The sequence below is a fragment of the Scyliorhinus torazame genome, chromosome 9 (assembly GCF_047496885.1).
Source record: "Scyliorhinus torazame isolate Kashiwa2021f chromosome 9, sScyTor2.1, whole genome shotgun sequence".
NCBI classification, from domain to species: Eukaryota; Metazoa; Chordata; class Chondrichthyes; order Carcharhiniformes; family Scyliorhinidae; genus Scyliorhinus; species Scyliorhinus torazame.
Window position 1 is genome coordinate 201,874,051 of NC_092715.1, and position 27,841 is coordinate 201,901,891.

The 27,841-nt window shown below is 46.6% G+C and overlaps 1 protein-coding gene across 2 annotated transcripts in view; it reads right to left on the reverse strand.

Moving 5' to 3' along the window:
* The window catches only part of pax5 (paired box 5), a 330,945-nt gene that overhangs the window by 281,338 nt on the left and 21,766 nt on the right, over nucleotides 1–27,841 (reverse strand). For both annotated transcript variants that reach the window (XM_072516984.1, XM_072516983.1), the window contains exons 3-5: nucleotides 25,514–25,711; nucleotides 19,975–20,039; nucleotides 14,651–14,782 (exon numbers count right to left, since the gene is read on the reverse strand). In XM_072516984.1, the coding sequence (XP_072373085.1) occupies nucleotides 14,651–14,782; nucleotides 19,975–20,039; nucleotides 25,514–25,711 (395 nt within the window). The remainder of the gene's footprint in view (nucleotides 1–14,650; nucleotides 14,783–19,974; nucleotides 20,040–25,513; nucleotides 25,712–27,841) is intronic.

The window sequence follows — 27,841 nt, forward strand, 5'->3', positions numbered from 1 at the left end:
TGGGGGGTGGGGGGTGGTGGGGTGGAGGGGTGGAGGGAGGGGTGGATGGGGGAGGGGTGGGGGTGGAGGGGGGAGGGGGAGGGGTGGATGGGGGAGGGATGGGAGGGGGAGGGGTGGATTGGGGAGGGGTGGGGGGTGGAGGGGGGAGGGGGAGGGGTGGATGGGGGAGGGATGGGAGGGGGAGGGGGGGAGGGGGAGAGGGGGAGGGGGAGAGGGGGAGGGAGGGGGGAGAGGGGAGGGGGGGAGGGAGGGAGGGAGGGGGGGGAGGGAGGGAGGGGGGGAGGGAGGGGGGAGGAGGGGGAGGGAGGGGAGGGAGGGGGAGAGGAGGGGGAGAGGGGGAGGGGGAGGAGGGGGGGAGAGAGGGGGAGGGGGAGGAGAGAGGGGAGGAGGAGAGAGGGGGAGAGGAGAGGAGGGGGAGGAGGAGGAGGAGGGGGGTGGGGGGGAGGGAGGGGAGGGGAGGGGGTGAGGGGAGGGGAGGGGAGGGGAGGGGAGGGGAGGGGGTGAGGGGAGGGGAGGGGAGGGGAGGGGGGAGGGGGAGGGGGGGAGGGTGGGGAGGAGGGGAGGAGGGGAGGGGGAGGAGGGGGAGGGAGGGGGAGGGGGGAGGGGGAGGGGGGGAGGGGGAGGGGGGAGGAGGGGGAAGGGGGAGGGGGGAGGTGGGGGAGGGGGAGGAGGGGGAGGGGGAGAGGAGGGGGGGAGGGAGGGGGCAGGGAGGGGGGCAGGGATGGGGGAGGAGGAGGGGAGGAGGAGGGGGGAGGAGGAGGGGGGAGGGGGGGAGGGGGGGAGGAGGGGGAGGGGGGAGGGGGGGGGAGGTGGGGGGGAGGGGGGAGAGGAGGGGGAGGAGGGGGGGAGGAGGGGGGAGGGGGAGGGGGAGGGGAGGGGGGGAGGGGAGGGGAGGGGGGGGAGGGGAGGGGAGTGGGGGAGGGGAGGGGGAGTGGGGTGGGGAGGGGGATCTGGGGAGGTGGAGGGGGCTGGGGGAGGGGGGCTGTGGGGGAGGGGGGCTGGGAGGGGGGCTGGGGAGGGGAGGGAGGGGAAGGGAGGGGGGCTGAGGGAGGGGAGGGGAGGGAGTGGAAGGGGGTCGAGGGGAGGGGGGCTGGGGGAGGGGAGGGGGACTGAGGGAGGGGAGGCAGGGGAGGGGAGGGGGGCTGAGGGAGGGGAGGGGCTGGGGAGGGGGGCTGAGGGAGGGGAGGGGGGTGGGGGAGGGGGAGCTGAGGGAGGGGAGGGGAGAGGGGGCTGAGGGAGGGGAGGGGAGGCTGAGGAAAGGGGGGCTGAGGGAGCGGAGGGGGGGGGCTGAGGGGGGGAGGGGGAGCTGAGGAGGGGAGGGAAGGGGGTGCTGAAGGAGGGGAGGTAGAGGGGGGGCTGAGGGAGGGGAGGGAGGGGAGGGGGAGCTGAGGGAGGGGAGGGGGGTGGGCTGAGGGAGGAGGAGGCGGGGGCGGGGAGGGAGGGGGGCCAGAGAGATGGGGGGCTGAGGGAGGGAGGGAGGGGGGGGGGCTGAAGGAGGGAGGGGGGGTCTGAGGGAGGAAGGGAGGGGGGGCTGAGGGAGTGGTTCTGAGGGAGGGGAGAGAGGGGGGGCTGAGGGATGGAAGGGTGGGGGGGGCTGAGGGAGGGGAGGGTGGGGGGGCTGAGGGAGGGAGGGTGGGGGGGCTGAGGGAGGGGAGGGTGGGAGGGGGGCTGAGGGAGGGGAGGGTGGGAGGGGGCTGAGGGAGGGGGTGGGTGGGAGGGGGGCTGAGGGAGGGGAGGGTAGGAGGGGGGCTGAGGGAGGGGAGAGAGGGGGGCTGGGGGATGGGGGGGTGGAGGGAGGGGGGCTGAGGAAGGGGAGGGGGGCTGAGGGAGGGGAGAGGGGGCTGAGGGAGGGGGAGGGGGGCTGAAGGAGGGGGAGGGGGAGGGGAGGTGGCTGAGGGAGGGGGGCTGAGGGAGGGGGGGCTGAGGGAGGGGGGGCGGAGGGGAGGGGGGGCGGAGGGGAGGGGAGGGGGCTGATGGGAGGGGGCTGAGGGGGGGGCCGAGGGAGGGGGGCCAAGGGAGGGGGTGGAGGGGAGGGGGGCTAAGGGAGAGGGAGGGAGGGGAGGAGAGCTGAGGGAGGGAAGGGACAGCCGGGCTGAGGGAGGGGGGGGCTGAGGGAGGGGAGGCTGAAGGAGGGCGCTGAGGGAGGGGAGGGAATGGGGCTGAGGGAGGGAGGGCGGCTGAGGGAGAGGAGGGGGGCTGAGGGAGGGGAGGGAGGGGGCTGAGGGAGGTGAGAGAGGGGGCTGAGGGAGGGGAAGGGGGGGCTGAGGGAGGGGAAGGGGGGCTGAGGGAGGGGAGGGGGGGCTGAGGGAGGGGTGGGTGGCTGAGGGAGGGGAGGGAGGGGGCTGAGGGAGGGGAGGGGGGCTGAGGGAGGGGAGGGGGGCTGAGGGAGGGGTGGGTGGCTGAGGGAGGGGAGGGAGGGGGGCTGAGGAGTGGAGGGGGGCTGAAGGGAAGGGGGGCTTAGGGAAAGGAGGGGAAGGGGGGCTGAGGAGATGGCTGAGGGAGGGGTGGGAGGGGGGCTGAGGGAGGGAGGGGGCGCAAAGGGCGACTGAGGGAGGGGGTCTGAGGGAGTTGAGGGGCTGAGGGAGGGGAGGGTGTCTGAGGGAGGGGAGGAGGGACTGAGGGAGGGAGGGGCTGAGGGAGGGTAGGGTGTCTGAGGAAGGGGAGAGGGGGCTGAGCGGTGGCGGGGGGGCTCCGGCTCCATCAGGACAGCGGGCCACCATCCTCCAGACTGAGGGCATGGAAGAAAACTTGGCTACCAGCCAATGGGAGGCTGGCCCTGCGCAGGATACACCAATACACCAATCCCCCCCCCCCACACACACACACAATACCCCCCTACACACACACACTAGCCCTCCCACACACACACGTACTACCCCCACACAAATACACACACTACCCCCCCCCCACACACACACACTATCCCCCCCCGACACACATTAACCCACCCCAGACACACACTAACCCCCCCACACACGCACACTACCCCTCCACACACACTCTACCCACCACAAATACACAACCCCCCCTCCACACACATACTACACCCCTCTTCCCACACACCAACACTACCCCCCTGTCACATACACACACTACCCTGTCACATACACACACTACACCCCCCCCCACACACACACACTAACCCCTCCCCCACACACACACACTAACTCCCTCCCCCCACACACACACAAATTAACCCCCTCGCCCCACACACACACTCCCCCCACACACACACTAACCCCCTCCCCCTCACACACCCACACAAACTCCTCCCCACACATACACTACCCCCACACACACTATCTCACCCCCCCACAAACACTACCCCACCCCCCACACACACTCCCCCACCCCCCACACACACTCCCCCACCCTCCCCACACACTACCCCATCCCCCCCACAGACACAACCCTGCCCCACCACACATACACACTCACCCTCCACACACTACCCCAACCCCCCCACGCACACCACCCCATCCCCTCACACACAGTACCCCAACCCCCACGCACTACCCCAGCCCCTCACACACAGTATCCCACCTCCCCCACATACACTGCCCTGCCCCCCCACACACAGTACGCCACTCCCACACACACTACCCCACCCCCCCACACACTATCTCACCCCCCACACATACCCCCTCCCCACACACACACTCCCCCATCCCCCACACCCACTACCCCATCCCCCCACATACACTACCCTGCCTCACCACACACACTCCCCCACCCCCCACACACTACCCCGCCCACCCCCCACACACACTATCCCACCCCCACACACTCTACACATCCCATCACCACACACTACCCTACCCACACCACACAACACCCCCACACCCCCCCACACTCACACTCTAACCCCACCCCCCACACACCCCCCCCCCTCCCCCACACACACTACTACCATCTCCAGCACACACACTACCCTGTCCCCCCACACACAGTACCCCACCCTCACACACACTACCCCATCCCCCCACAGACATTACCCCACCCCTCCACACACACTACCTGCCATCCCACAGACACTACCCCACCCCCACATACACTACCCCACCCCCACACACAATCTCCCCCCTACACCCACACTCTCCCTCCCACCCTCACAAATTTTCCCCCCTCACATTTTATACCCCCTGCCCCTTCCATACACATTCCCCCTGCCCACCCACATGCCCCCCTCACACATTCTCCACATCCACACACATACTCCCCCACTACCCGCATACTCTCCCCTCCCATCTACCCCTCCACACCCTGTCTTACCCCCCCCCCCCCTCTCATCCCAGGAACAGTAAGATCAGTACTGTTGGGGAAGGTGGTCTCATGGAGGGAAGGGAGGAGGAGCTGTGGAATTGGCAGCAAGAGAAGTGGGTGGCTGGTCAGTGGCCATTCCCATGTCCCAACCCTCGATCATGCACAGATTTGTGCAGATCAAGGGGCCTGGGCCTACCCCCTCGAGCCAACATGCAGCCTGCACAGTTTCCAGGCCTGGCCAGAGGTAGGAAGATTGCAGCAGAGGTGGGAAGATGCCCTTAAATGAAGGGGTTCAAGTGGAGGTGGTGCGATAAGATTGATCATGAGTTATCTCACCCAGAATTTCATTCCAGGGGAGGCAGAAAGGCATCCGGTAACAGTCCCAATGCCAACCCACCAAATTCCCAGGCCTATCCCCCTTTTTTCCTGGCTTCCTCCAGGGGCACAAGTTTCCAGCCACAGTAGCTGTTGGGAAGCCAACGTGTGCATAACCAAAAATGATATCATGGCCAGATAATATGATTACGATATTGGTTGAGGGGAAAATATTGTCCAGGATAACAAAAATAAATAGTCTGTCCTTCAAATACTGCCTCCATGGAGAGGGAAGATGGGACCATGATTTGACATCTCATCTAAATTGCAGCACTTCTGGCACTGTAGCACTCCCTCAGTACTGCACTGAAGCACCAGCCTTGATTATGTTCTCTAACCCTGGAGTGGAATTTGAATTCACAAACTTCTGATTCAGAGGTAAACATGCTGTCACTGAGCCAAGGTAATTACAATTGCTACAAGACTGAGACTATTCTGCGCTAAATGTAAAATATGCAAAATAAAAAAACTTACAAGTATATTGCTACAAAATGTTCCCTTTCTTTGGCATTCATGCAAATGATCAGGAGTCTGGTCTCTGCATTTTTGTCTTTTTTTGCAATGCAGAGCAAATGAACATCTACAAGGGATGTTGAATTTCTTTGCAGTCAGCTGCAGATTATTCCTTGATAAATCTACAGTACTGGCATCACAAGACATTATTAACCTTTTGTGAATGTCACTACACATCAAGGATATGGTGTGCACACTGACAGCTGCTGCAAGCACACGGGGAAAGCAGGGCTAATATTAAACAATAAACATGTACATATGCTGGATGTCCGAGAAAGAATGAAAAACCAAGGAGTTTCAAGCAATAATCGAAGAGCTTCAGGCATCAACCTCTAAACCAAAACCTTCTCACTCATAGACATCCATTCATTCTCCCACTGCTTCTCTGTCTGCTCCTGAAAATGGTGACTCCTGCTGAGGTATTGTTTCACCCCACCAGCACTCTCCCAGGAGATAATCCTCATGGGAGTGCTGGCAGCCTATTTGACCATGAGAACATCACAGCACCACCACCCATCCCTCTTATATGATATCTGGAAGTGCACATTTTCCAGAGGGGGTCATTGGAAAGTGAACTGGGAGTGGAAATGCAAGTGAGTACTTCCCATTCTTAGTGAGATTAAATGATACCGTCTTCTATCATTGCCCTGACTGAAATCAGCTAACTCGGAGCATTTAACCATCTATTTAGTATCCAACTGTGAGGTTTTTTTCTATATTACAATGTGACTACAATTCAAAAATGCCTAATTGTGAAACATTTTGGTAAGTCCCACGGTAATGTGAGGCATTACATAAATACAAGTATTCCAAATTTGTATTTTTAACCATCTGTATTTATAAATTAAACTTTCATTTTGTACAATCAATTCTGTAATATTTCCATTGTAGTGGCTTGTATAAATTATTATACAGCTCATACCGGGTCAGAATAAATGAAAGGGTATTAATTGAAGGTGGCCTTTTTACTTAGGTCGGAAATTATTTGGAAGGCTGGAGACAGAGAGTGGGGATAGGTACACTGACTGGCAGGCTGTGTCAAGTATTCTGGGGTCTCATTTCACCATATTTATTGATTGCTTGAATGAAGGAATACTGAGTTGTATATCGAAGTTTGCTTCTGACGTAAGTTAGGAAGCACAGGACCAAGTGCAGATGGGAGCAGGAAGCTGCAAAACAACACAGACCGATTAAGTCCGGCAAAAACTATGACAGATGGAGTTTAATGTTGGCAAGTGAGAGGTCATTCACTTTGGACCTGAAAAAGATAAATTGGAATATTTTCTAAATGTGAGAGATTGGGGACTTCAGAAGAGCAAAGAGATTTGGAAGTCCAAGTACACAAATCATTTAAAGCTAGATGACAGGTACAAAAGGGCAGTCAAACAAGCTAATGGAATGTTAGCCTCTATCTCAAGGCAGCTACAATACAAAAGGGTGAAAGTTATGCTTCAGGGGTCTATAGCCTTCATTGGGCTACCTTCCGTGGGCAGCACGGCAACACAGTGGGTAGCACTGTTGCTACACAGCTTCAGGGTCCCAGGTTCGATTTCCGGTTTCGGTCACTGTCTGCGTGGAGTCTGCACGTTCTCCCTGTGTCTGGGTTGGTTTCCTCCGGCTGCTCTGGTTTCCTCCCACAAGTCCCGAAAGACTTAGGTAATTTGGACATTCTGAATTCTCCCTCTGTGACCCCGAACAGGCGCCAGAATGTGGCAACTAGGGGATTTTCACAGTAACTTCATTGCAGTGTTAATGTAAGCCTAGTTGTGACAATAATAAAGATTCTTATTATAGACTCCACCTCGGATTCAGTTTAGTTTTGGGCACCATATCTAACAAAGTATATGTCGGCCTAGGAGGGTGTTCTGCACTGATTCACCAGAATGAAACCGGAACTTAGTCTTAGAGTTGTACATCACAGAAAGAGGCTATCTGGCCTATCGTGTTGTGCCATCAAGCACATTTCTATTCTAACCCCATTTAACAGCACTTGGTCCGTAGTCCTGTAAACTATGACATTTCAAGCATTTAAATGCTTCTTAAAGACACATATTCCTTGAAGTCCATTGAGGTGTTTAAAATGTTAAAAGGAATCTGGAGGGGAGAGAAAGGGACATTATTTTCGATGATGAAGGAGTCAATAACAAACCGACATAACTTTAAAATGTGAGCTAAACCATTTAAGTGGGAAATCTGTGCGCACTTTTTCACACAGTATAGACTCTGGAATTCTCTGTTCTAAAAGGTTTTGGACACTGAGGCAATTGGAACATGTAAGTCTGAGATTGATAGATTTTTGTTGCGTAAAGGTTATCAAGGGACAAGAAATGAGGTACATATCAGCAATGATCTAATTGAATGAAGAAACGGGCCCAAGGGGCTGAGTGGCCTACTGCTGTCCCTGCGCATCTTCTTTCCAAAATAGGCACTTGGAGTCCATATTTAACAAATTTCAGAAAAGATTTTATATGTGGTGGTTAATGAGCTATGAGCTCATTAGATTGTACGGGAGTTTCAGAGTCCCTGAGGTTATTTAGATTACAGCCTGCTTTTACAATACCCTGGACTCAGAACGCCTGCACTGTTTGTAAATGTTACTTACTGATACCGTAAAGCTGTCTCAGCCAATGATAACAAAGTTCATTAAAATCTTACGCTCCCTCTGATAAAGTAAATGCGGTGAGGAAAGTTGTTAGTAAGAAATCCTAATATGAAAAGCAGATTTGGAATAAATCGAGACCGTCTCGTTTGGTCAAACATACGTTTTAATTCTCACTGTTCATCAACCAGAGGCCATTCAAACTTGCAACCAGCAAGCTAGTTATTCTGTTTCAAACTCTGTTTTTTCTTACCCCGCTCCCTTGAAGATGCTTAATTTCTCTCTCCTCCCCAGAGGGTACTGATTCACTATCCTTCATAGAAGCTGCTGACTCAAAACACTCCTCTAAAGGTGATGCCCTTCCCTCTCTCCTGAAGGTGCTGACTCTTTCTAGTTCCCCTGAAGATACTGACTCTCTCTCCCTCCCCGAAGGTGCTGACTCTCTCTCCCATTCCTGAAGGTGCTGACTCTCTCTCCCCTTCCTGAAGGTGCTGACTCTCTCTCCCCCTCCTAAAGATACTGACTCTCACTCCCCTGACGATACTGACTCTCTCTCCCCTTCCTGAAGGTGCTGACTCTCTCTCCCTCCCCTGACGATACTGACTCTCTCTCCCCTTCCTGAAGGTGCTGACTCTCTCTCCCCTTCCTGAAGGTGCTGACTCTCTCTCCCTCCCCTGAAGGTGCTGACTCTCTCTCCCCTTCCTGAAGGTGCTGACTCTCTCTCCCCTTCCTGAAGGTGCTGCCTCTCCCTGCCCTCCCCGAAGGTGCTGACTCTCTCTCCCCTTCCTGAAGGTGCTGACTCTCTCTAACTCCCCTGACGATACTGACTCTCTCTCCCCTTCCTGAAGGTGCTGACTCTCTCTCCCTCCCCTGAAGGTGCTGACTCTCTCTCCCCTTCCTGAAGGTGCTGACCCTCTCTCCCTCCCCTGACGATACTGACTCTCTCTCCCCTTCCTGAAGGTGCTGACTCTCTCTCCCCTTCCTGAAGGTGCTGACTCTCTCTCCCTCCCCTGAAGGTGCTGACTCTCTCTCCCCTTCCTGAAGGTGCTGACTCGCTCTCCCCTTCCTGAAGGTGCTGCCTCTCCCTCCCCTCCCCGAAGGTGCTGACTCTCTCTCCCATTCCTGAAGGTGCTGACTCTCTCTCCCCTTCCTGAAGGTGCTGACTCTCTCTCCCTTTCCTGAAGGTGCTGCCTCTCTCTCCCATCACCGAAGGTGCTGACTCTCTCTCCCCTACATGAAGATACTGACTCACTCTCCCCTTCCTGTCATGATATGCAAGCATGCAGCTAATGAACACATAGAATAGGACACGACAATGAGCAGTCAGGACACTCAGGGGTGGTCACATGTATCTCACTAGAAAAGCAATGAGGCACTCACACACCGCCTCATTCCGCAGACCAACATCTACAGTGAGACAAGGTGTATCCTCAGCATTGCACCCGAGCACGTAGCTTAGAGCAAGGCTGGTTCATTAGACTGAATTACCACATTTAGATTAGCAGAGAGTTGAACACATTGAGAACTGTGCTAATAGTTCAATAAAACACGTTGAACTCACTTCAAAGTCTGGAGCATCTTTTACTCAAAACTGCATGAAGTGGCAGCTTGTGTTATTCCAAATTACATAACACAACATGATACCAGGAGTCTGCTCAATCTAGTTAGTTCAACTCAGCAAGATCCGTGACTACCAGCGAATGTATACCGGCACAATGGAAAAGATTCCGGCTCCTGACCAGCTCAGGACCTCCGGCAATCTCAGTGCCAACTGGCGGACATTCAAACAGAAATTTCAGCTTTACTTCGAAGCATCAGACCTCAATGGTGCATCTGATGCACGGAAGATAGCTCTTTTCCTCACCACAGCGGGTGATCACGCCTTGGAAATATTCAACTCCTTTCACTTCGCCGAAGACCAGGACAAGACAAAGTTTCAGACCATCCTAGACAAGTTTGACAGCCACTGTGAGGTGGGCACCAACGAAACCTTCGAGCGCTACATATTCAAGCAGCGATTGCATGGTAAAGCCGAATCCTTCAACTCATATTTAACTAACCTTAGACTGCTAGCGCAATCCTGCAACTTCGGTGATATCACTGACTCCATGATCAGAGACCAAATCGTTTTTGGACTTCACTCTGATCCTCTGAGAGAGCAGTTACTGAAGATCAAGCATATGACCCTGCCAGTCGCGATTGAAACATGCACAGTGCATGAGCACGCTAAAAATCGACTATTTCTCGAATTACCCTGAGGTGCTGAAGCTCCCGGACCTCACCTCTCGGACCGTCATCAAAGCCTGTAAGGAGACGTTCCCAAGGCATGGCATCCCAATCACCGTCATGAGCGACAATGGCCCGTGCTTTACTAGTCGAGAATGGTCCACGTTTGCCAGGTCATACAATTTCCAGCATGTCACCTCCAGTCCGCACTATCCGCAGTCCAATGGAAAAGTCGAGAAAGGGGTGCACATTGTGAAACAGCTTATCTGCAAGGCTGCGGACTCTGCTTCCGACATACACCTTGCGCTGCTCGCGTACAGGGCAACTCCATTGTCCACTGGCATGTCGCCGGCTCAACTCCTGATGAACAGGGACCTGCGGACGACTCTTCCAGCCATACACCTGCCCAACCTGGATCACCTCCCGGTGCTGCAGAAGATGCAGCAGCTCAGAGACCGTCAAAAGCAGGGCTATGATGCCCATGCCACCGATCTGGCCGTGCTATCCCCAGCAGACACTGTCAGGATCAAGATATCGGATGGTGTGTGGTCTGCCCCGGCTGTCGTTGTTCGACAGGCCACGCCCCGCTCTTCTGTTGTACGTATGGCTGATGGCTCCATCGTGCAAAGGAATCGACGGGCACTGCGCAAAGTTGCCTGCCCGCAACCACTTTCTCCTCCATATGTTGAATTGCCACCTCCTGATACCTCGCACCATGAGGCCACCAGTCAGGCTTCCCTTAGGACATGGCTAAATCGCTGGCTTTAAAAGCAGACCAAGGCAGGCCAGCAGCACGGTTCAATTCCCGTAACAGCCTCCCCGAACAGGCGCCAGAATGTGGCGACTAGGGTCTTTTCACAGTAATTTCATTGAAGCCTACTTGTGACAATAGGCTATTTTCATTTCATTTTCATTTCATTTCATTTCATCCCGCATGGCAAGGCGCTGTCGTCCCCTCCGCCACCTCTCCGGCGGTCAACCAGGATCAGACGCAAGCCTCAGAGACTGGACTTGTGAACATTTGTTTTGTTTGCTCTGTTCTGTTGTCCTCCGTCAGTCACGTTAAACAGACTCATTCACATGTAAATACATTCACATACGCCAACAAAACATTTTTAAAAAGGGAGATGTCATGATATGCAAACATGCAGCTAATGAACACATAGAATAGGACATGACCAATGAGCAGTCAGGACACTCAGGGGTGGTATCTCACTATAAAAGTGATGAGGCACTCACACCCCGCCTCTTTCCACAGACCAACATCTACAGAGTGAGACAGGGTGTATCCTCAGCATCACGCCCCAGCACGTGGCTTAGAGCAAGGCTGGTTCAGTTAAACTGAGTTACTACATTTAGATTAGCAGAGAGTGGAACTCATTGAGAACTGTGCTAATAGTTCAATAAAACACACTGAACTCACTTCAAAGTCTGGAACATCTTTTACTCAAAACTGCAACAAGTGGTAGCTTGTATTCTTACAAATTACATACACAACACTTCCTAAAGGTGCTGACTCTCTTTCCCCTCCCTGAAGGTTCTGACTCTCTCTTCCTTCTACTCAAGGTGCTGACTCTCTCCCCTCCCTGAAGTTGCTGACGGTCACTCCCACCCCTGCAGGTGCTAACTCCATCTCTCCTACCTGACGGTGCTGACTTCTCTACATCCCCTGAAGGTGCTGACTCTCTCTGCCCTTTCCTCAAGGTGCTGACTGCATCTCCCCTCCCTGACGGTGCTGACCCTCTCTACCTCCTCTGAAGGTTCTGACTTCCTCTCCCTTCCCTGAAGGTGTTGACTCTCTCACCAAACACTGAAGGTGCTGACTCTCTCTCCCCTTCATGAAATGCTGACTCCCTCTCCCAACCTGAAGGTGCTAACTCTCCTTCTCCTTTTCTGGAGGTGCAGACCCCTTTGATGAGAGCAACTCCAAAGGTGCCCATCAATCTCGTATGTCATGCAGTCTGTCCTTCAACAGACAGTAAGTGTTTTCAAGAAATTTGTCTGCTTGCAGAATTACAACCGAGCCCTATTTCAATCTCTCCCAGTACCCATGTACACACATGCACACACATGCATGCACACACAAATATACATTTGTTTACCAAACCAAGCTTAATCTGAGAACATAGCTCTCAATCACATGCCCTTTCTTATGGTAAAGAATACCTTGCATTTTTATAGCACCTTAGATTACCACATTAAAATCTGAAAGCATTTTGCAGACAAGGAATGGCTTATGAAATATAATCACTGTTATAGTGAGTTTGTTGTATCGCTTTGTGTGCTATTTTTTTTCTAGGAAATATGTGTTTAACTGCATATGTATGGACACCAAAATGCTGTCAGTTTTGGTTGTCGCCAGTTATGGTGAGAGTGAACAATGACAGTTTTGCCATCATTACAACCTCAAAGCCCAGGCCGTAATGTCTTCCTTCTGGATCAAAAGATGGTAGGTTTGAGTCCCACAAAAGAACATGGGCAGTTAAGCTAACACCCAGTGCAGAAATGAGGATGTGCTGGATTGGGAGATGTGTCCCTTTTCAGAGAGATCACACCTAGAGTTGGATACCCAAATCTGCAGGTGGCATTAAGTTCAAAGGCACAGTAGGAGTGTTTACGCGAGCAGGAAGATACCGAGACACTTAAGTAAGTGGCAGAACTATTGGAGTTCACTGTGAAAAAGGGTGCGATTGTTAATTTTGGATCTGAGAAACCCATATCGGAGTGTGTCCTCTATGACTATCACTCTATATTAAAATGGGCGTGTTTATATGCATAATAAAGAAAGTTCAGATCGTGTATAACTGAATTTTAGAAAAGGTTACATTATTAAGCCTAAATGGGCTGATCTCAGCCTGGATGGCATACCACATACCCCAAGGCAGAACATACCCAGCCGGGCGTTGCTGCAAAGTCCACATGCAAGAGAAAGGCAAAGTCAGCCACTGTCTGGGTGCATACTAGGCAAAGAATGACCATTTTATTGAACTGCAGGGTTGTAAACAGCAGTCATGGAAGTGTTCTCCAGCAGCAGGCAACTTCTTTGGGTCAAGGGATATGTGAAAAATTGGGGTAAGAACCTGTATTTGTAGCAAGGAAATAAATGATATCCATCCTTCACATTGATTCCCACACTCTAGTTGGAATTCCCAGACAAACACCCACTGATCTGAAAGAGAATGCGCCACATGAAAGATGCCAATAGGTCAGAGATAAAACAATTAAGAAGTAAAACATTCTGTGCATGTTTAGTACCTTAAAGGCCTTTGGAGAAACAATTTCCAACAAATGTAGAAAAACGCTTTGTATAGTATTGTTCTGCCAATAAAGTTACAGCAAACAGATTGGTTAGAATCCTAATCACTGGTGAAAATAGAAAGGGTACAAGGAACGGAGCTGCGCCCTTGGCCCACGCAGCAGCATGATGTGAACTAAATATTAGTGAAGGATTATGGGACCCTTCCCTTTAAGTCGCACAAAAACTAAGTTTTTCCACCTTGCTACAATGCCACTGGGAAGCTGCATTTTCTAAACAATGTGCCTGTGACCCGCTGTAGTTTTAATGTTTACACAGACGTTTGCATTTTCTCTTTATAAGACAGCAAATCAAACTTAGCTAAATCCATTGGAAGAGAGTATATTTGTAAGCAGGTTCTTGGGGTATAGTTGTAATGTTATTGGAAATAATCTACCAAACTTTGTTACAGATCGTAGGATGAACCAGTACTTCATATTCATTAGGATCTCCATTGGAGGGTACAGGATACATCACACAACAGCCCGAATAAGGTTCCACAGCACAGAAACCTGCAAAAGCAACATTTCAAAAAACACCATGCACAACAAGCATGTATAAAGTGTGCAGCCCTGCAATATTGTTTCAAATTGCACTGTGTCATCTTTCCTTTCCCAGTATTCATCTGTCAGTAGATAGGACCAGAGCGAGCGGTCGCTGTCCTGCAATCATTGTCACCCTATGAACACCCGCCTACAACAATCTTTCAATTAACTGGCAGCGCGAACAATGTTTCACTGAATGTGCCTGGACATACATCTCTGTTCTGGCAAAGTACTTTTCGAACTTTACACACTATAAAAGCTTGCACTGCACAATCAAGGACAGTAAAAGATAGAGGGTCTTGAAATGCATTTTGTTTTATACATAGGTAATGAAACTCGACAATGAAAAACATTTACATTTCATCCTCCCTCCTATATACAACCAAGCACAGAATTATGAAGAATATCGGCAAACTTTCATTCAGGGTATTTTGTGCAACACATTGTTCTACTTCAATACCATGCAAGGAGATCCCACTAAAAGAATTGTGAGACAATTTCATTAAATTGCAAGATATTGATTAGCAGAAGATATTATACATTTCAAAATAGCTGAATAAAAACATTTCTGTATAAGTAACATAACAGCCTAACCCTTTTTCTGCAATTGAAAAACATACTCTTACACAATGTGCTTATGTTATATAAATTTTAATTTATTTGTCCCACTTGAAGACACGTATTTTTAATATCACACATCACTCACAGTGCTAACCAGTTCCAGGCATAATTGTCCCAATTCTGAGTAGTCCCCTTAACTTCACATCTGTGAAGAGTTTGGATTTAATGGCAAACACATAACTTTCTGCCTGTCAAAGGTTTTCTTGTACTTACCTTCATCACGTTTTCTCTTGTTATTCTCAGCGCTGGAAGGTGTAATCCCCAGAATGCCACTGATGGAATAGGAAGATCCCGCAGGGTCTGTGGCGGCAGAAGGAACTGGAGTTACTGCCACTGCGCTTGGTGCTGTGCGGAAACAACAACAAATTTCAGTCAGTGTAGAAAAATAGCACACCAAGATCCTATGTGAAGCCAATCCAGCACACTCAATGCGGACTTTGCAAGGTCGAGTTTCAAGAATGATCATCACACAATGCCACTTGCCACACTTTGGATGAAAATAATTAATTCTTGATTAGGATTGTGGACATCCAATACCTGGGAGAGAAGAAGTTAACCTGAGCTGCAAGCATAGAGGCAATTTTAGCTCAAACCAATATTTGCTTTGGTCCGGCAATGTCCTTTAACTCTAGAAATCTGCTTTGCCTTGCACATTAAGTAGACAAGAATGAGTAATGTTTTCTCCATCCATCACCAGAGGTCACAGGTGGAACCCAACGCTTCTGGCAGGAATGTTGGCACATGGATTTTCAGAGCGCAGTTTTCTCACCTCAGTGAGAGGGCAGCTAGAGGGCAGCATAGGAAAACACCTGACAGTCAAACATTCGGCATAACTGGCTCTACGGTCCCTGTACTATTGATTTTGGAGCCAAAGTGTGCACAGTTGATTTTGGCCAAAGCCTCAAGTCCTTCTTGGCCAGTGCAGCAGTCTCTGTGCTATAGTGTCTCAATTAGTTGAACACTTGATTTGAAGGCATACATATATTAGCCCATTCAGCTCATTAGAAACCATAAATATTCATCTGTTGAACTCATTTGAAGCCTATGGATATTGGCCTGTTGAATCTATTGGAAGCCAGTAGATGGTCGGGGTATGAAGAGAGAACAGGAGTATGGTGGTGAGATAGAGGATCAGCCATGAACATATTGAATGGTGGAGCAGGCTCGAAGGGCTGATTGGCCGACTTCTGCTCCTATTTTCTATATTCCTGTATTTATCTCTTGAACCCTTGGAAGCTTATGAATATTGGTCCATAAAAAGCATTATAAATCAATGGATATTAGTCAGTTGAACCAACTTATTTGTTTGGATTGGTCTTGCCAGTCTGTAAACAGGTCGCTAGATACAATACAGGTAGATCAAAGTAATTCTATTGAAAGGGATGAACTACATTTATAAATTTACATTAGTCAATAATATGGCGTGATACTACCGAGAGGCAAATTGACTGGTTAAGCTCACTGTCCAACCTGACACATGAAGGCACTCAATTGAGGTGGGGATCTAATTACCTGTCGAACTTTACCCCGGCATAAGACACTAGGTGGGATTCCTGGGTCCCCCAGTCAATGGATTTCCCATTGAAACCACCCCGTGCCACCGGGAGCCCCTCTGACAGGTGTGCTCTGCCAGCGGGAAAAGAGAATCCCAATGGCAGGAGAATTCAGACCACCGTCTTCAGGGAAGGCAGTGAGAATGGAGCAGTGGGGTGGAAGGGGTTATAGTTAAACACAAACAGGGGCGCAAGAAGAGACAAAACAGAATGAATTTCCACATATCTTTACTAAAGAGGCTGCAAACAATTATTTTGTATTGTCTATTGTTAGTAACCCAATTACAAAGAAAACAATTCTTCAATGAAAACATTATTGCTTTCAATCTCAGTGTTTGAAAAGTACCATAATGCCTAAAATATCCACTGTTACAGCAGAGTTAGTTCAGAGCCTGGCAATCGATAGTCCACCAATGCTGTAAATCACAAACATACAGAAGCATATGATTGAAAATCGCCAATTCCAAATAAAGCTTCATTTTAATAGAAACCTGAATCTCATGCTGAAAGCTGCAAAAACACAGTCAACACAGGAGATACTAAAGAACGGGAATTAAAAGAAAAGAAAAAAACTTTCATAACTCCTTAGTACCTAATGATGCAGAAAATGTAATGAATAGTCCCCTTTGTGGATTTATTACTTTAATTACATCACATTCAATGGCCATTCTATTGCCACTTTAAATTTTAGATTTCAATTTTATATTTCAATGTGAAATCTTTTTATCATAATAATCGTCAGACTTCAGAACCCAAGTTATATTGGTGAATTCCATTTAAAGTATTAAGTTGCTTAGAAATACAGATGCAGAGGAGAATTTGATTGTTAAACAGAAAAACCCAACCATAATAATCAGGTTACGTTTCAGTTATTACCCAAACAAGTAATAACTAATTAGAGGTTAATCTTCTTATCATGTTTTGAGATCAACTGCAATCTGATCATGGGTGAATACAATAGTGGCCCAATGTACATTCATATCAAGGCTAGGGATGGCCAGCTGCAGGAGATGAGTTTTCCATGAGATACTGTGGATCAACAGTAGCTGAATGGTATTCCACACAATCTGAAAGCTCATGGCCTGGCATATCCCTCACACTACCACTACTACCAACCCAGGGCTGTTCCCAGGGGCACACATCAATATTAACTGCTACTGGAAGTGAATCAACTCGGTGGAAGTCATTCTTTCGTCTGTCAGACGGCAGCACGGTGGTGCAGTGGTTAGCACTGTTGCCTCACGGTGCCGAGGTTCGATCCCGGGTCACTGTCTGTGAGGAGTTTGCACATTCTCCCCATGTTTGCATGGGTTTCGCCCCCACAACCCAAAGATGTCTAGGGTAGGTGGATTGGCCACGCTAAATTGACCCTTAATTGGAAAAAATGAATTCGGTACTCTAAATTTTTTTTTTAAAAATCCTTTCAAGTGTCAGAAACCTACTGGCCCTCCAGTGCAAAGAGCTGCGACAACCGTATGTTGCAGACTGGAATATTCCAAGTTCAAGGACCATATGCTGAGGGACTCATCAAAGGTTTGGGGCAGCTGTTGCAAAGGCAACATGGGAATAAGCCACTAAGGCCTTCTCAGTATAATATACCAAGGATTTGGAAACCATGTACAACCCATCAGGCTGTATGCACCAGAGAAAGTTTGACATGAAATGTAAATCACATTGTAAATATAGTTTTTTGAAAATAAATTTAGAGTACCCAATTCAATTTAGCGTGGCCAATCCACCTACCATGCACATCTTTGGGTTGTGGCGGCGAAAGCCACGCAAACACGGGGAGAATGTGCAAATTCCACACGGACAGTGACCCAGAGCCGGGATCGAACCTGGAGCCGTGCTGCCGTAAATATAATTTTTTGTGGCAAGTGTAGTGAGGTATCTCATGCACAATGTTGAAAGAAACTTAGCTGTGTTGCACTTCATGTAATGTCAAACTTGAACTGTTATGTAATGCATTTTTACAAATTTTATGAATAAAGTATATTTTTGGAAAACAAAATTAACATTAGGCCAGGGAACCAATGGTTCAATGGACAGCATAGATGTGCATCCCAGGAACAGTGCTAGGCCTGCCTAAAAATGAGGCACAAAGCTACAGCACATGACTATATCCTGTATTGCTGAATAGCAGAAGCAGCATGCTAGACAGATCATAGTGATTTCACAACCATGGAACATCAAAGCTCTGCAGTCCGCCTATGTATATTGTGAATGGTGGTGGACAATTAACTAACCAGAGGAGGAAACTCTAGGAAAGTCCACATTCTCTATTATGGCAGAGCCCTGCAACTGAGTGCAAAAGACAAGTCTGAATAATTTGCAACCACCTTCAGCTAGATGTGTCGTGGATGATCCACCTTGGCCGCCCCCTGAGGGCCCCTACCATTAATCAAAGCCATTCTTAAGACAATTCAATGTACTCCATGCGATACCAAGAAGCGGCTGAGCGCAGTGGTTACAGCAAAGGCTTTGGCCTCTGACAATGTAACAATTGTATTACTGAAGACATAAGTTCTATCCATAGCCATGCCTCTAACCAAGCTATTTCAGTAGTTATAACACTAGCGTCTACCTGACTGTGGAAAATTGCCCAAATATGTCCACAAAAAGGACAAATCCAATCTAGCCAATTACTGATCCATCAGTCCACTCTCAATCATGAGTGAAGTGTTAGAAGATGTCATCAGAAGTGCTATTGAGAGGCATTAATTCAGCAACTCACTGATGCTGAGTTTAGATCCTGTCAGGACCACTTGGTTCAAACATGGTCAGAAGAGTTGAATTCCAGAGGTAATGTAAAAGTGACTGCCCTTGTCAACAACAATACAGTATTTGATGGAGTAAAGCATCAAGGAGCCCCAATATAATCAAAGTCAATGGGAATCAGGCAGAACACTCTTCACTAACTGGAGACATACCTATAATAAAGGAAGATAGTTTTGGTTGTTGGAGGCTAGTGGCTGATAGATCTACCATATATAAGATGTGCTGCAGGAATTCACCAAAGCTCCTTTACAGCATTACCCAAATCCCCAGTCTCTACTGCCTGGAAGACCAAGGGCAATAGGTACTTGGGAGTGCCACCCACCTGCAAGTTCCCCTCCAAGTCACACGCCATCCTGACTTGAAAATATATCACCATTCCTTCCCTGTTACTGGGTCAAGATGGTGCTTCCCTACTTCACTGTAGATATATCTTCACCAAATGGACCACAGCAGTTCAAGAAGGCAGCTCATTACCACCTTCTCAAGGACAATTAAGATTGAGATCTAAATCGGGACAGTGACATTAACATTAAATGAATGAACATAAGAAACATTTTTAACCAAATTAATTCCTCCTCTTTTTGTTCAGTAAATACATAAAAAGATGTGGCCCTTTGATATACGGACATGTTCAACATTGCTAAACTTTAGAAAGGAATCTGAATAATGGTTAAACACAGTGAAATGATTATGATATTAGCCCACCTAATTCTTGAATCGTACAGAAAGTGGAGAAAATCAGGCAGTAAGATCAATTCAGTGAAAATCAATAAAGTTCAGTAAACTTTCCATGCAATTGAAATACAAGTACAAAGTCTCGTGAGATGCACAACAAATGTCAGTGTCTTGGGGAATATTTACAAATTCTGAGTGCCTGCAGAATTGTTATCAGTGTTCCCAGAACAGCTCCTTATGCTGAAGCACAGATCTAGCGCACACGTGAAGGATACGCACTCTCCGTGGAACCTCACTCCAGTATGAGTTGCTGTCGTCAGGAAAGCAGGGAGAATTTGGGGGTAGGAGAGGCGGTGGCCACAAAAGAACAACACGAGAAGAGATTGGACAGAAAGCAAGAATGAATTCCTACAGAGATAAGGAGCTGTTCTAGATATAATTTATTCCCCAGCTAGAACATCATATTTTTTCAAGATCAAGAGCAATATCTCTCTCGCAGATGTAAAGTGACACAGTAGCAATGACTCTCACCTATAGTATGGGATGTGACCGGCGATTGCTGGTTTGGAGGCTGTTGCACCTTTGTTCGAATGATCCTGAATGAATGTAAAATTAATAAAAGAAAATCAATGCTCTGGAACACATAGTTAGAAGAAAAATCAATCAGTGATCCATAATAATCCTACTAACTTTCTCACTATCATATTTCTCTTATGAATTACATGTGAAATTCCTAACATATATAGCCCATGTCTGTGTTTCAAGGATAAAATGAATTGTCCATTAAGAAAAACACTTTCACGTCTTTAGGGTGACATAAAGTGCTTCACAACTTTTTTAATGTTGCCACTGCTGTAATGTAGGCTTGACTGGCTACCAATTTGCACAGTTTACACAAACAACAAATGAGATGAATGAGCAGATAATTTTTTTTTGGTAGTGTTGAGATGTGAATGCTAGCCACGACACCTTGCTGACTCCTGGTTTTCCTCAGAAAAAATACCCCGGATCTTTTGGGAATACTCTCCTCAAATATAAGATTATAAAATATATATTTTGTCTTTTACATAGAGACGCTTTCTGGTGTTACTTTTCTTTAATAATAAGATTTATAATTGTAAAACAGAGTTGTATTTATATTGTGTCTTTGAAAACTACAGTACATCCCAAAGCACTTTAAAAGCAATGAAAAACCTTTCAAGTGTAGTCACTGTTGTAATGTAGGAAATGTGACAATCAATGTGCACAGCAAGGTCCCATAAACAGCAATGCAGCAATAATCATAAAACCTGCTTCAGTAATGCTGATTGAGCAATAGATATTGGCCAGACTAAGGATACCCCCCCTATTCTTCTTCAAGATAATACCATGAGATATTTTATTTCTACCTTATAGAGAGCAGACAGGGCCTTGGCTTAATGTCTCACAGAAGACAGTATTTCAGATATGCAGCTCTCCTCAGCATTGCACTGCAGCATCAGCCTAGGTTTCTGTGCCCCAGCCCAGGAGTGGGGCTTGAATCCACAGCTTCAGAGCACAGTGGGCATAGTGCTAACATCATAATTTGAAGCTCTCAGAAATAATCCAGGTTTAAAATCAGTGCAACACAAGGCATGGCTATGCAATATTGATCCTGCTCTATTTCTGGAAGTTAGTGCACAGCCAGTTTTATAAAGCTACTATTGCACAGTTTGATTTTTTTAAAACTCCTACAGGAGAATTATGATGGTGAATCCCCTTATCTTCATCAATGGTCCCAAGTATGGGACTCACATTTAGTGTGTATTCTACTTCTTTGTACCCAACTGCTTTAACATTGGACTTGTTTTTCAATTACACTCAACTGATACAAATGTTCTTGTGGTTTATAATAATTTCTACCTTTCCTCTTCATCGCTAAAGGGGCTGGTTTAGCACACTGGGCTAAATAGCTGGCTTTTAAAGCAGACCAAGGCAGGCCAGCAGCACGGTTCAATTCCCGTACCAGCCTCCTGTGGTATTATGTATTAGGGGTCATGTGGGACTGGAAGCCCTAATGTCATTGGCTGACAGATCCCGGGTCCTGGTTGGCCGTTGACCTCTAGCTCTGCCCTGAAGGCGGAGTATAAGAAGCCGGAGTCCTCCCCCGCAGGCCATTCTACTATCGAGCTGCGGGGGAACAGACACGCTTAATAAAGCCTCATCGATTTCACTCTATTCGTCTCACGGAGTCTTTGTGCGCTACACCTCCCAAACAGGCGCTGCAATGTGGCGACTAGGGGTTTTTCACAGTAATTTCATTGAAGCCTACTTGTGACAATAAGCGATTTCCATTTTCATTAAAATGTGCCTAACCTGTGGTTGAGATTTCTATATCAAGTATAATAATAATACAAATTTAAAACTTCCATTTATGTTAAAAGGCTCCATGTTAGTTATGTTATTAAAAGTGGATGGAGACTTTGCTGGATTTGTTTCTTGGGAATGAGGTCGGTCAAGTGGTGCAAATGTCAATGGAGGAGCATCTATAAAAAAGTGATTATAAGGCTGTAAAAAGGACATGAGAAAAGCTAGAATAAAATACTTAACTGAAGAGAAGGACCAATTTCAGTGAGTTGAGAAAGCTCAGGTAAATTGAAATCAAAAATTACCAGACAAACTGTTAGCAAAACAATGGGCAGACTTTAAGGAGGAGATGGTTCAGGCACAGTCTAGGTAGATTCCCAAGAGGGAGGAAGGCAGAGCAAACAAAATCAGAGCTTTCTGAATATCAAAATTGATAGAGAGTAAGATGAAAAGAAAATAAATGTCAGGTTTATAACACACATGAGAACCAGACTATATATAGAAAATTCAGAGGGGAAGTGAAAAGTGAAATAAGAGGGGCAAGGAGAGAGTTTGAGAGGCAGGCAGCTAACATAAGGGGGAATCCAAACATTTGCTGGTGGCAAATAAATGAAAGGTAAGAAGAGGAAGGATAGAGCAGATTAGAGATCAAAAATGGGGCCTACGCGTAGATTCAAAAGACATGGTTGAAGTACCGAAAAAGTACTTTCTATCTGTTTTTACAAAGGAAGAAGCTACTGCTAATGTCACAGTAAAGAAGAGATGACAGAGATATTGTATGGGTTAAAAAATGATGACGAGAAGGTACTGGAAAGGCTGGCTATATTGAAAGTAGATAACTCACCAGTTCCAGGTGGGATGCACCCTGGGTTCCTAAGAGAAGGGAGGATAGATCTTGGGAGTTGCTGGCCATAATCTTCCAGTCCTTCTTAGATAGCAGGGCATTTGGGAAGGGGGGGGGGGGCAGGGGGAGGAGAATGGGTGGTATCAGAGGACTGGAGGATTGCAAATGTTAAACCCTTGTTCTAAAAAGAGTGTAAGGATAAGCACACAATTATAGGCCAATCAGCTTAACCTTGGTAGCTGGGAAACTTTTAGAAACAATAATTAACAATCATTTAGAAAAGTGTGGATTAATTGAGGAAAACTAGCACAGATGTGTTAAAGGAAAATCATGTGTAACCACTTGATTGAGTTTTTTGATGAGGTAACAAAGAGGGTTGATAAGGATAATATGTGGTGTACATGGAACTTCCAAAAGGCATTTGACAAATTGCTACATAGCAGGTTTGAAAACAAAGTTGAAACCCATGAAATGAAAGGGGCAGTAGCAGCACGGATACAGAATTGGTTAAAGGTAGGAAACAGAGAGTGGTGGTGAAGGGTTGCTTTTCACACTGAAGGAGGTTATCCAGCAGTGTTCCTCTGGAACCAGTACTTAGATCACTACATTTCATGATTACTAAGTTGGATTTGAGTACGCAGGGCATACTTACAAAGTTTGAAGGTGACACAAAACTTGGAAGTGTAGTGAACAGTGAGGAGGATGGTGATAGAATTCATGAGCACATAGATAGGCTGGTGGAATGGGCAGGCACATGGCAGGTTAAATTTAATGCAAAGAAGGGCAAAGTGATACATTTTGGCAAGAAGATTAGCCATTCTAAATAGGATGCAAGAACAGAGAAACTTGAGGATATATGTGCACAAATCATTCAAGTTGGCAGGGAAGATTGAAAAAGCAGTTTAGAAAAGCATTCAGGATCCTCGGCATTGTCATTAGCGGCCTAGAGTACAAAAGCAAGAAAGTTAATGAATCTTTACAAGACACTGGTTCAGCTACAACTGGAGTATTGCATCCAAGTCTGGGCACAACGCTTTAAGGCAATGTGTGGCCTCAGAGAGGGAGCAATAAAGATTGATGAGAATGGTTCCAGGGATGAAGGACTACAGTTACATGGACACATTTGAGAAACAAGGTTTGTTCTCCTTGGAGCAGAGGAGGTTGAAAGGAGATCTGATAAAGACATTCACAATCATGAAGGATTAGAGGACACAGAATTAAGATGATTAGCAAAAGAACAAAGAACAGTACAGCACAGGAACAGGCTCTTCGGCCCTCCAAACCTGTGCTGATTATGATGCCTATTTAAACATTTTTATGCAGCGAATGGTTATGATCTGGAGCACACTGGCAGAAAGGATGATGCAGGCAGATTCAATCATGGCTCTTAAAAGGAAATTAAATTAAAATGAAAAACCATTGCAGGGATATGGGAAAAGGGTGAAGGTGTGGAACTGCTGGATAACTCTTGCAGAGTCCTACAGTCCTGCAACTCAACGTGCTTCCGTACTGTACCATTCTATTGTTCTATTTCACAGCTTTGCAGACCCCAGAAAGGTTCATTTAAAGACTCTGTGGAACCTGTTGTAAATCTTTAATGTTATTTCAGTGCAAATGTGAACAGGTGAAAGAGCTTTTAGAATGGTCTATGTGTGGCCTAGAAAAAATGTAGAGAAGAAAGCTCACAGGAGAATGGATTATTGTAGTATGGATAAAATAGAGCAGTGAGAAGTTGAAGGCTAAAGACAGGAGAGCAATAGTATCCTATCAAGGAATGTGAGAAAGAGGCTATGGAGCAGTATTCAAGTCTTTGAACAGATTTGTGTAGCTGAGAGTAAAAAGTTGTTGATGAATGGCTGTTTGTTATGAAAACAAAAACAAGGCTTCTGGAAGGCAACATCAGCCATGGAGAAGTGAGTGTTACATTTGAGGTCATGGCAGATAATTGGGCCATTAATGTGAAGAACTATGAAAGGAATGAAAGTTTGGAACTGCTGGTAAATTTGTGACAGAATTGAAGAATCTATTGAGGATTAATTCAAAGAAACTATATTTTAAGGACCCCATGAAGAAAGGCAGGAGAAGGAATAATCATAGAATCATAAAATCCCTACAGTACAGAGGGAGGCCATTCGGCCCATTGAGTCTGCACTGACACTTCAAAAGACCACCCTACCTAGACTCAATCCCTTGACCTATTGCAGCGATCCAACCCTAAGGAGCAATTTAGCATGGCCAATCCACCTAACCTGCACATCTTTGGACTGTGGAAGGAAACCAGAGCACCCAAAGGAAACACACGCAGACATGGGGAGAATGTACAAACTCAGTCACCCAAGGTCGGAATCGAACCTGGGGTTTTGGCATTGTGAGGCTGTGAGGCAGCAGTGCTAACCACTGTGTAAGCTATGATGATCCAGATGTTGTTCAATGAAGGGATAACAGCTGTTATTAATGAGAGTGATCACTCAGAAGGAGGCAGGTTAATGTAGAAAGAAAGGAATCAACATGATTTCAAGGTGAGAGAAAGAAGTGACTGACATGAAGAAGTAACAGTGTAGGAGAGAAGACAATGCCATGGAAAGCCATTGCGTAAGCAGTAGAATTGCAGGATGAGGAATAACCACTTGGGTGAGATATCAGAATGGCCCTGTACCTGTAGAGAAGTACCTCAGTTAGGATCTAATTCTTCAAAAGATATGGGGATCCATGAAATTAAATATTACTTTTAAAATCATACATATATATTTTGTCGACCAAATCTCTCAGTGTTAGTGAGCTTATTTTTCTGGTTCTCTTGTCGATCCATTCCAGATACTACTTACAAATTGCAAAAACAGAATGAAGCTAGGATCACAATGTAGGTTAATGTTGGACAGTGCACCCCCTATGGGTCAGTACCTGTTAATAGAACTGACACTAGGCACTGTATCATTGTCACAGACTCTCTCTGCCAACAGTCTGTCTCGAATCTCCCAGGCAAACATGGTGGGGTTTTGGCGCTTGTAGTCGGCGATTTTATCTACCACTTTGGGTGTAGCGACCTTTGGTTTGGATCCTCCAATAACTCCTGGCTTAATACTTCCAGTCTCATAATACCTTTAAAAAGAAAAGCAGAAGGAGATTTCAGGCCACTATTTGAGATTGGACACAATCCTGGTAAAAACAAAATTAATCTGCAAACAGAATGCACTTAAAGGGTTAATGCCAATCGTTTTTGTCTGGTGCGTGTGACTGACACATGTCCCATTAGTGATGAAGCAGTATAATAACTTCTTTAATTGTAAATGTAATAAAGCATTTGCTCTCCTTGGAAGGAGTGTTTAGATGAACAGAACTGATTTATATTACGTGTGGTGTATACATGTTCATGAATGTTTAAACATTTGTGCGTTTGAGTACACGTGTATTGGCTGATACATATATGTATGTGTGTGTGTATCATGTGTGTGTAAATGTATGCTCGTACACACATGAATATATGCATCCATGCTGCATGGGAGAGAAACTGTTTGAACTCTGTGATTTCCTTACTAATGAAATTACAAATTAATCACTTACAAAGTGGCCACTTCCAGCACGCAGTGGGTTTCTTCAGGGTGAAAAAGACATATTATTTAACACATTAACAGGCAGCAATCTCATGGCTCGTGATAATACAGGTCTACAATCTTAATTTTATCATGTAATTTTTCCTCTGACCTTTCACCACAAATGTTCAAGAGTAACAAAATGCAATTTTACTTTGGTAGCCGGTTTTTGTGTCTTATGAAATTATGGAGGTAGATAGTCAAAGGGATGAACAGGCAGATCTAGTTGAAATGTTTTGCCTGGAGTGCCTTAAATAAATTACAGGCATTACAATAATCTTCTTGCTGCATTTTGACTTAGCTTCTACTTTTCATCAGGCATCAATTATTTTCAGTTTATTTTCTTCTACCTTATTTCCGTTGGCTGTTATTTCTATTTTGTAATCACTCTGTACTCTATATTTGACAGAAAGTATTTCTTTGAACATGTCTGATGCACTTATTTATTTAGTTTGTAGCCAACCTTTGCAGATATTTTAATCTTTTCATGCACATCTCCAATGCAACAAGTATCAGAGACCAAAAAGAATGGGGGAAAGGGGATACAGAATTCTGTGCTGTCAAGAGAGACTAAGCTGCAAGTGCAACAAAGGGAGAGGAAAAGAGAAAGAAAGCAGCTAGGACAGAAGTCAGGGGAGAGGAAGAAAAAAGATACAATAAAGCCTGGAGGAGAGGGGAAAGCAGTTTATACTAAGATTGAATGGAGGGGAAATCGAGGCCATGAAAGAGGGACAGGGCACACATATGTCCCAGGGAAGAGTGGGGGAAGAAATCAGAAGCATAAAGTGACATGTAGTAAAGTTTTGATAAACCTTCTGCCAGTGCACCAAAACAGTAATAGATGGACACATTCCGAGAGATGTTAATATTTCTAATATCGAGTTAACTCAGGTACATTAAAATTATCTCCGTAACAAAGGTAAATTCACTTCAAACCGATTAATTGTCTTTGAAGCATTTTGCAATGTCTTTGAGATAGGATAACTGCTTTATAAAAGCAAGTCTTCATTTCTATTTTTTTTCTGTAGATTTGTGGAAGACACTGTCTCTGCCAATTGACTCTCAGGAGGTCATTCCCCCGGCCTCAATTTCAGTGAATGCGGTGCAGTTTTTGTCTGTCCGTTTATTTCAAAACAAATTGAGAATATCCAAAAATATTACTACAACCCCTCGGGTCAATGTACATAGGCTAATTCTGACAATTAACTCTAGTAGCATCCGTGCGTTCCACTCTAAACTCTAACAAGGAAACATCTACATGGGCCTTTAGCTGTTCACATTGGTTTTGGATATTTAAGTTATTTATTTGCTTAGTTAAAATTGTGAAAATTAATCTTCCATTTCTGGTGTTCTAGGCAGACTGTTACATCCGTCAAATGCATGGAGTACTGTGTGAGACATGGTCAAACGTAACACTATTGATTGTACAGTTTCTGTTTTTTTTTAACTTCTTGCGTCAAACAGAAAACGATCTAAATCCCGGAGAGGGACAAAAAGAGAAGATCGTATTCCAATTTTTAAAAGTCTAGAACCAAAATATGAGTTCACATTAATTTCTGTTTCGGCTTCAAATCGTCAGGGAAATGTATCCCATGTAACTGGTAGAAAGTATGGGAACAAGGTTCATCCCGTGGTGTCA